At 53.3% G+C, this 10,240-nt stretch overlaps 1 protein-coding gene across 2 annotated transcripts in view; it reads right to left on the bottom strand.

The window, feature by feature from the left end:
* Positions 1-2,776: 2,776 nt before the first annotated feature.
* Positions 2,777-10,240, bottom strand: part of DBNL (drebrin like) — a 31,925-nt gene continuing 24,461 nt past the window's right edge. Inside the window, exons 12-14 of one of the 2 annotated variants that reach the window (XM_074981740.1) lie at positions 6,908-7,035; positions 4,952-5,057; positions 2,777-4,425 (exon numbers count right to left, since the gene is read on the bottom strand). In XM_074981740.1, coding sequence (XP_074837841.1) covers positions 4,286-4,425; positions 4,952-5,057; positions 6,908-7,035 — 374 coding nt within the window. In that variant the 3' untranslated portion in view covers positions 2,777-4,285. The remainder of the gene's footprint in view (positions 4,426-4,951; positions 5,058-6,907; positions 7,036-10,240) is intronic. The other variant, XM_074981741.1, reaches the window with a different exon arrangement.

Raw genomic sequence — 10,240 nt, 5'->3', positions numbered from 1 at the left:
CCGTTAACTCTGTCCTACGCCAGCTGCTGCCACCCCCGCAGGCCTGGCGCTCGCACTGGTGAGAGGCTCGGCTCTGCCCCACGGCTGCTGGCCTGCCCACGGCCACTGGGGGTGTGGAGAGACCAAGTAATAAACTAGCCATTGCCCCTCCAGCCTAGACAGCTCTGAGACCCCACAGCAGGCTGGTGTAACCCCACCTAGGGGTGTTTCTCTCCCCCATGGAGTGGCGCCTGGACTGGATTGCAGAGAAAGGAGACACCTCTGCAGCCCAAGCTGAGCACCCGCAGGCGCTCAGCTCAAAATGCAGAGGCTCCTGCCCCGAGCTTCAGAGGGCCCAGGTTCGGCTGCCTGGGGGTGGTTACATGGGAGCCTGGGGACTAGCTCTGGGGGGAGGGCAGGGGGCTCTGGGTGCTCCTCTGACAGGAAGAGATGGGTGGCTCCCTGGCCAGGGCTGTGTGGGGTGAGGGAAAGCTTGTGATATGACAAGCTGCAGATGCTAAGTGGGTGGCTCTGCCCCGTTCAGCTCAAGTCCTGCAGCCCCATCGGAGCTGGGCTGAGCCAGTTCTCACCCATGCAGGTGTGCACCCAGCCTGATCCCCAGTTAAACGCAGAAACTGGGATGAGAGACCAAAGTCATCTTTGGCATCCTCTGCTGCCTTCCCCCTTCGGGGAGACCTGCGCTGAAGCAAAGCTGGGCCTGCCTAGGGACAGGTACCAGGGGCACTGACCCAGTTCCAAAGCACCGCTCAGTCAGCAGTCTCAGGTTGGCCTCCCAATTCTGCCATGCTCCAAGTTTGAGAGCCAAGCAGGACTTACGCCTCTGGGAGATACAGGAGTCTCCTGTGCGTAGGACACAGTGGAGAGTGGCTATCGCTGAGGGAGGTGAGCCAGGCCAAGACGGTTCCCTCAGGGGGAAAAAAGGGAAGAAGAGAAGGGAAAGGACAAATGCAAAACCTCACAACTACCCACTTCTGTAGCACTAACCTAGCCAAGCCCCACAGCTGCAAACGTGCTCAGGCTGAAGCAGTAGAGACAGGACTGAGGACAGTTCACCCCCTGCCCTGAGTGCAAAGAATGGGGGTTACCGGGTGCACATACAGGCCAAATGGACATTGCCGAGGGAAAAGTCTTCCGTTTCAGACAGCCTGCAGCACGCCCTGGAGCAACCCCGCAAAAGCACTTCTTCAGTTTGCTTTAACCCTACCTGCTACCCCCATTAAGTGCCCTGTGACCGAATACCGCCAAGTTCTTGGCCCTAAGAACATCATGTGGCAGAGAGTTCCACAGGCTGAGAAAGTATTTCTTACTGGGTTCGAATTTCCCATCTTTCGCTCTGCCTCTCCTCTGCTTGCTCGCCAGCCCTGACTCACCCTTTCAGCTTCTTGTGACTCGGGTTCTGCATTTAATAATGGCCAATTTGTATTAATTGCGACCCATTGTCCCCCTTTCCCATTTGTGTAGCTAGATGTATTTTATTACTGCTGGTTTCACTTTGCTACTTACCCGGGACCATCTTTTTTGGAAACAAGCCTTCTTCCAGGATTACGCAATTGTAGTCCTCTGGGCAGCCAGCAAAGCATTCCCTCACCCCAATCCTTGCTCAGCTTTGTTTTCGAGTTTTCCTGTCATTGATTTTGCTCAAAAGTTGTTCTCAGCTTTGGGAAATCGACCCTTTCAAAGCACCCAGGACAGTCAATGGCTCACCCATCTATTCGGAAGCAACGGGGCATGTCGTGTGTAACAAGCCGCATTTACACCCGTGGAATCACAGAAATGGAAAGCGAGGCCAATGCGCCTCTCCAAACCCCAGCTCTCCGCGCCCTTCTACGGTACTTGCCCTCTCTCTCGTCTTCCATGGCCTCCAGTCACACCAGCCTCTACCTCTGCCGTCCTCAGGTTAACCCCTCCCTCCTAGGATCACCTCCACTTTTATTTCCCTGCACCACCTGCTCTACCACTGCACTACCCACGACCACCTGAGCTGACAAAGCAGCTGCAGTTTCTTCTCATTCCCCCATCCCCTAGAACAAAGATGCCAGCCGTAAGGTCTTGACCGTGGAGAAACTGACGCACACAGCAGGGAACTGGCCCAAGTTCACCCAGCAGGTTAAATGCAGAGCCAGTCCAGTTAACTCCAAAGCCATTCTGAGGGCTGACTGTCCACCAGCCCCCTACTGCAGAGGATCCTTGGGAAGGGATCTTTCCCCCACAGCTATTCTACGCAGGGAAGAGGACGGAACAGGCCCAGGTAAGCACACTAGCACAGCTTTTGAAGGAAGTTTCAGAGAGCCTGAGAATCAGGCAGCTAGCACTCTCTGCAGGTACAAATGACCACACCTCCTGCTGGAGGGGCTAGACCGAGGTCAGCCGGAACAGCAGGGGTGGAGCTGGAGACAGCCAAGGTTTCCAAGGATGGGCTGAGCCAGGAGGCTACAACATGACGTCTGTCCACGGGTTCTTGTTTGAAATTCAAACCCCGTGGACAGGTGTGCCCTGTAAGCGGAGCGTGTGGGCGGCTGCCCAGGAGAGAGTCACAGACCGCCTGGCTGCATAGCTGAGCGCTCACTGTTGGCTGCTTATTTCCACTGGTGGTGCACATCCCCATAAGCCGTGGTGCACATAACAAAATTTATTCTGCCCATAGATGGAAAAGAATTAGAGGAAACCCAGACCCTGTGCCCAAATGCAGGGTCCAGCAGGAAGCTCTGAACAGAAGTAACAGGCAATCGCAGCTCCAACACACAGAGGAGTCCTGTCCCAGCAACTCGCGCAGCCCTCACCACAGAAAAGCCCTTTATTGGTTCCATCAGCACTCCAAAGGGAACAAAGGAGGGAGGGGATCTGCACAGACACAAGCCCACCAGGCGGGTGAGCCAGGGAGGATGAGCCGATGGGAAGGAATGCAACACCCGGCTTTCGCAGCCCACACGCCTGGAGTCATTCTCATTGCAGCTGGGGAGTCCTGTGGCGGGAGGTGTTGGTGAGAAGCCAGGACCTTCTCCCTGCAGCTGCAAGGAGAGAGCAGCTGGCAAAGGGGGCAAGTCAAGGCAGGGGGATGCAGACTCCAGCATCTTTAGGATCATGATTTTTTTTTTTTTTTTTAAAGAGACACATCAGGGAGGAAAACTGCTCGGAGGACAGAGGTGGGACAGGAACAGCGGAGGTTGGATCCCTGCTTCTTCCAGGGCACAGTGATCGTTACTGGGTGCAAGGCAGGGAACACCATGATTAAGGAGGTGGGGAACATCCTAATTCCCTCTGTTGGCCTTGCGTAATTTCCCAGCAGAGTCTCTCTGAACAACAGGTTTGGCTCAGTGCTGATCAGTTTTCTTGAAAATCACATTCAGCTCTTCTGAGTTAGGGAGTGGGAGGAAAAGTCGACTTTGTGCACTCTGCGCCTCCCCCCCGGCGAACAGACAGTGTGAACGGTGAGGAAAACCCTCTGGGAGTTACTGGTAAATGAAGTATTGGTCCTACGCATGCATGGTAAACCTCCTTCACCAAGCCCTACAACTGAGCACTGCTCAAACGACCTGCAGCTCCACACGGTTCAGATACACAGGGATTAACCTTTCTCATTCCCCCCTCAAACGCAGCAGAATTAAACGCAAGCCTTAATGTAACACAAGGGGCAGCTTGCGAGCCAAAGCCCCACAGGGAGCAGGAAAGGCAAAAATCAGGATTCTATGAGCACCAGGAACTGAACACCCCCACCACCCCTGCAGCTGCACTGGCTCGACTGCAGCAGATTTCACACACCAGACCACGTGCAGGGAGAGGGTACTGCTAATAGGGCACTGAGTTTGGCATTTCCTAAGCGGCTGGTGTCAGTCTTTGCAGCATTAACTGAGCCGGGGAGCCAGGCCCCAAAGAATGCTCAATCAGAACCTGTCTGATTGCCATTCTGCGGCCAATCCAGTTGCGGGGAGGGCCCTCTTCATGCATGACAGACACCTGTTCAGAAGCGGGGGCTTGTTTCCTATATGCCTGCTGGGGGGCAGTCACCGTCCCGACCCCTTATGAGGTTTCGGCTTTTGAGTGAAACGCGTAGGTAAGTGACGCAAACGGCCCTGGCTCATTTCAGACCGTCACTGAGAAGTGCCAGCGAAGCCGGAGGGAAAGAGCAGAGCAGAGCAGAGCGACGCTGGGGTCTGCCCTGAGCTAGGGGAGCACGGCCACGGCACGGCATGCCTGGAAAGCCGCACAATTTCAACCTTGAGGAATCCGATTTCATCCAGCCGTTTTCGGGGGAGCTGCTCTCCCTCCTCTTTCCCCGGCAGGCTGCTTATTCGATCAGTTCCACATAATTGGCTGGGAACATGCCAAAGTGGCCGTCTGGGCCGTAACCACGCCACCAGCCCTCATCAATCATCTCGATGTTGGTGATGATGTTCTCGGGGTCGAAGGAGATCTCCGTGTCATCGGCTGCAACGAGACGAGGACGGGAAAAGGTCAGAAGTTAGCCGACTTCAAAGGAGCTAGCCGTCCCTTAACCCCACAGCTGCCTACAACTCTCCTTCCTCTTGAAGGGCGTTTTTGGTGCCACGCTCACCACCCTGCACAGAATCTGCCTGCGGTATCATTGCACCACCTAGGAGACCTCATCCTGGAGCAGAACCCCAGCGCGCTAGGTGCTGTACAGCCACAGAACAAAAACACAGTCCTGCCCCGAAGAGCTGACAGTCTAAGACAAGAAACAGGAGGGAGACAGATGGGGACCCCAAGGAGCTACAATACTGGTCAACGTGGCCCACGGTGGTCTCAGGGGAACTCCCGTCGACCTCCCACCATCAACATGGCCAGGGAAGTCGATTCTAGAATCACGTATCTACAATCAACTTACCTGCCTAGTGTGGACCTGTCCTTGAGGAGCCTCTGCCCAGCGGATGGGGGTTTGAGGACACACAGACCACAGGGCTATCAAGAGTCAGGAAGCAAGGAAGCCACCTACCGGCCTGATAATCGTACAGTGCTCGGGCGCACAGCCCTTTCCCCGCCAAGTCTGGCCTCTGCTGGTACTCAGTGGCGTACTCGTACTTTGCATCTTCGAGCTGCTCCTTTGCAGAGGGGGAAGCAGAACGAAGAGAGACAGTGTCACAGGCAATACTCACGTGGGAGCCCAGCTGTTCAGACCAGCACACTGTGCTGCAGCCTAGCTCTGGCCCAACACAAGGCCCCCACGACAAGCAGCCCAATGCCCCGGCACCTTCCCTGCGGCTTTCCAGCCACGAGGGGAACACAGGCAGCGGTCTGTGTGTGCACCGCTGTGGTTTGTAATGCCTGTGCTATGGGACACACCAGCCCAGCCCAATCACCCCTTCACCAGTTTTTTATAGGACCAGAACACACGTGACCTTTGGAATATTGGTCTCTGTCCTCAGCAGGACAACAAGAGGTTTCTCTGCAGGCAGATTTCCTTGGGCTTCCCCAAAGGGCAGCAGCGGAACTGACCACCCAGTGACGGACCAGACAGCAGTAACAGAAAGGCACGGAGGGCCGGGCTGGTCGGACCGCAGCCCTTTTATCCCATAATGACACAAGTCAGGGAGGCAGCATGACCTGGGGGTAAGGGCACAAGGCAGAGATCTGGGTCCAAAGACTCCCTGCATGATCCTGGAGGGGTCGTGTGTCACTGAATTACAAAAAAACATAGGTTGGGAAGGGACCCAGGGTCTCTCTCTGCGCCTCGGCCATGCGGACCACAGCACTGCCCTGTTGGCAGAGAAGTACCCTGGGTAGATCAAACGAGGTTGCATGAAACGACAAAACCTGTCAAAACTCCACAACACATGGAGCAGAATCACAAACACGCCAGCTACGGGAAATCTAGTCAATGCCTCTGAACGAGCGCTCGTGCTGAACGGCAGCAGAGGTGCACCTTGCAATTTAAACCCTGCTACGGAAAGCCCTGACGTTCTGCGTGCGCAAAGAGGGACTGCAACAGAAGGGAAAGGAAGTTTGATGCAAATTGTGGCAGCCCGAGGGAGCCACACTCTCCAACCTAAGCTTGCTGCTACCAGCCTCTGTGATGTTTACCGCCCTTCCGCATGCAGCTACAGGTCGATGCTTCAAACCGAAACAATCAAACTAGGTGCACAGAGAAACTACCACAAATTAGGGATTATCTTCTCTTAAATCCAAGCCTGGGGAGAATCTAACCACAGCCAACAGAAAGCACATCTTCACACGGCTCCACCCAGAACACCTGGGAGCCAAACAACAAACCCTTTTGGAAGCAGCTTTTTAACTCTACTGACCATAAGGCCGTTCGAGCCTGACTGACAAATCACAGGCCAGAGAATGTCACCTAGAGGTTGGGCCACAGAGTGTTACATGGAGATTATTAAATCCCTTTTGTGCAATGACTAGAAGTGGTGGAGAACCTACCACGCTCCTAGGTGGATGGTTCCAGTGATCAATTATCCCCATTACAACAGCATTGTGGCGTATTTCCAATGTGAATTGTCCAGAGTTTCAAGTCCCACCCTTGGGACCTTGCTCGACCTCACCTCTGTCTGCAAGGTTATAGAGCCCCCAACTGCCAGAAATCTTCCCGCTGTAGGTACCTCTAAGGCCACATTCTAGGCCAGCGGTTCTCAAACTTTCGTGACCCATGGAGCCGCCTTTTGATTTCAGATTTTTCACAGACCCACACACCAGTGTCTAATTTCCTCCAGGGTGGTCAACCCCCAGTCCCATCCTCACACCACTCCTCTTCCTCCCTGGCTCTTTCTGACCCTGAACCTCAGCATGCCCCATCCCTGCCCCACCTTCCCTATTAGCAGCCCTGCACACGGAAGACATTTGGGGGAAGTGGAAGGAGTGGTTTGACAACTGCTGATCTACAGAACCTGCTTGTTTTTAAACAGTCTGAACCAAACAGTCCTGTTTTCGTAAGGAATCCCACCTGGGTGGGGGGCTCTTCGTAGACAGCTGACTCGTCAGGGGGTTCCTCATAGAGAGCCTCCTCTTCCACTTGCGGCTGGGCGACCGAGGGGGCGGCTCTGTACCCGGCGTCCCGCACAGCTGCGTCACCTGGAAAGGAAGGCAGAATATCACGCACGTCAATCCCCTCCTGCGCTGGTCCCTCCCTCCTGTCGGAGCCACGTGCGGGGGCAGCTTTCTGAACCAAACGTGGCCCCGCAGGCTGAGGAGGGATCAGATCATGCCCAGGAGTGGATGTGCAGAAGGCAGGACAACCAGTGCACTATTTTCTCATTGGAGTTATCAAATACTCTATCAAGTCGTTTTACGTATCATTGCATTAAGCCCTGTTGCATAGCAATTTAGTGCCTTAGAAACTAAATTTAGAACTAAATCTAAATTTAGAACTTAGAAACTTTGTGCTGTCTGTTCACGTGGGAATTTTGTATCTTCTCACAGAGAATGCAGAAACTTTGTACTATGTCTTTTTACCCAGACATTTTCCATTTTGTAGAGTAGCTCCTGGAAGTAAGATAAAGACGGCGTGCGCTTTATTTTTGGATTGCTCAATTGATTGCCCTGGTGCGTGAATGAAGTGTGAATGGAAAGGTGTGAAGGACAAGCACCTCCAGGTACTGCGAGGGTTGGAGAAGGGATGAAAGCTGGATCCAGGACCAGTAAGAACAACGGAACCTGTGAAGTGGCCCATTGAAAGGAGATTGGGCATATGGACACCTTGGGAGTCACCAGCATGTGCCTGCTTTTGGAAACACCACTCACTCTTTGAAGATGAAGAGGAGAAGGTGCCACAGATGCCTAAATGCATATTCATAAGACTGGTCTCCCAGATTATGCACATGCACGAGGTGGCTACCTGGTGCAACCTGCACAAGAAAGGACGACACTATAAATGGAAGGCATCTCGCACGGGGACCCCGGGTTTTGCCTTGTCAGCACTAGCGCACCAATCCGGATTGGCAGAAGCCCGGCTCCACCCCGCTTATCTAACTCACTTGGCCAGTGCCGTTAGGGGGAGCAACTACTGGTAACAGCAACAAGACAGGAGAGAGAGAGAGAGAGAGAGAGAGAGAGAGAGTGTGTGTGTGTGTGTGTGTGTGTAATATATCATATGCACATGGTAAGTGTTGATTGCTGTGTGTGTGTGTGTAATATATCATATGCACATGATAAGTGTTGACTGCTGTGTGCGTAATGTTATATGCATATTGTAAGTGCTGATTGCTGTGTGTACGTGTAGTATGTTACATGCATATTGTAAGTGCTGACTGCTGTGTGTGTGTGTAGTATGTTACATGCATATTGTAAGTGCTGACTGCTGTGCGTGTGTGTGTGTGTGTAGTATGTTACATGCATATTGTAAGTGCTGACTGCTGTGCGTGTGTGTGTGTGTGTGTAGTATGTTACATGCATATTGTAAGTGCTGACTGCTGTGTGTGTGTGTGTGTAGTATGTTACATGCATATTGTAAGTGCTGACTGCTGTGTGTGTGTGTAGTATGTTACATGCATATTTTAAGTGCTGACTGCTGTGTGTGTGTGTAGTATGTTACATGCATATTGTAAGTGCTGATTGCTGTGTGTGTGTGTGTAGTATGTTATATGCATATTGTAAGTGCTGACTGCTATATGTGCATTGCCAATAGATGTGGCGTTTTGCCTTTTCCCCCTGAAAAGATCCCACGCCGGACTTTTCGGTACCACACTAGGGAGAAGCTTGGGTCTGGAGCTGCACCTCAATGGAAGGAGGGGTAAGAAAACTCCTGGAAGCTAAGCTTAGATGATTACAAGAGACGCTTGGAGACCGAGGGCTCGGAGGTGATCACTTCTGCTTCCGTACGCAGGGCCAGCTCGATGCAGGAGGTGCCTCCAGGACATCCAGGGGTAGACGATGATGTTGAAAGGAGGGGCAAGTTCATGAGAACCAGAACTCTGGTGGGAGCGGGGCAGGGAACACAGCCTGTTCAGAAGGGACAGGCTCCACCTTAACCAAACCCGGCTGCGGGCGGAGGAAAGGAGGGTTATTTAAACTAAAGGCTTGTGGGGGAGCCAGCAGGGAGAACTCAGAAAGGAAGGGGTCAGCTGCAACAGGGAAACTCTGCAGGTAAACCAGCCTGGGGCACACGTTACAGCCGCTCTGGGGGGAGGACAGGATGAGGTCACAGAAACACGAACCAGATTTCCCTCCCCAAACTTATCTATAAGCAACAGCTGAGTCCTACTTCACACTCCACCCCCCACAGGCCCGATGGGACATCCCCAGCGCACGGTGGCCAGCCCAAGGCCAACATCATCCTGCCAACCCTGCACACAGCCAGCCCAGGCAGCCATGGGCACTCACCACCCTCCGCTTGTTTCTTACAACGTTCTTCCACCTGGTCTTAGTTTCATCTGCAAACTCCTGGGAGGCAGGAAGTACCCTCTCCTGTGCAGGGCCCTGGAAGAAGGTGCTCCTGGGAGGAGGGATAGCTCCGTGGCTTGAGCCTGGGCCTGATAAGCCCATGGTTGGGAGCTCAGTCCTTGAGGAGGCCACTTAGGGATCTGGGGCAAATAGATCTAAAAAAAAAATCTGTCAGGGATGGTGCTTGGCCCTGCCAAGAGGGCCGGGGACTGGAGCTGATGACCTCTCAAAGTCCCATCCAGCTGTGAGATGTGCATCTCCACAATTATTATTCTAGCTGAATGCCATCGTCTGCCCTTATCCTTTTTTGTGCCCATACGGTGGTAGGCCCTATAAAAGCATAACAGCCCAAGGAATTTTACATGAGCGAGAACAGGCTCAGAAATGTTCCCCCCGGGGGAAGGAGTCACCCAACGACTCTGTGCTACCACCGAACAAGTGACCCTGACTGAGCAGAGAGAGGAAAGGACGTAACTGATTGCTAATGGGTTAGGTCTAAATCTCTCCTCATCGAACACCAGATCAGTAGAGCCCTGCAACGGTGCTGCTTTCCACAGCTGCTGGTGATGATACGGATATCTGCCTCTCATTTCTGCACATGCTGCTTCGGTATCAGTTCTGTGTCTGCAGGGGAAGCTACAAATCGGACAACAGCAACACCTAGCGGGGGATGCAGGACTACACAGCTGTCACAGTGCATTTCCCCTCCTGCGAGGGGTGAGCTGGGATTTCGCAAGGAAGCCGATTTGGTCCCGCATGCCTTCAAATAAGGAAGCTGGTTGCTTTCGCGACACAGACTTGAAGTGCTGAAATTTACCCTCGTAGATCTGAAAACCATGAGGAAAACAAAACGACACTAAATTTCAGCTACCTGCCCCAAAATACACACATTTACTCC

Source organism: Carettochelys insculpta, chromosome 31, assembly GCF_033958435.1.
Source record: "Carettochelys insculpta isolate YL-2023 chromosome 31, ASM3395843v1, whole genome shotgun sequence".
In the NCBI taxonomy this organism is placed as follows: Eukaryota; Metazoa; Chordata; order Testudines; family Carettochelyidae; genus Carettochelys; species Carettochelys insculpta.
The sequence above is the reverse complement of the archived record's forward strand: the minus strand, read 5'-3'. Positions and strand labels throughout refer to the sequence as shown.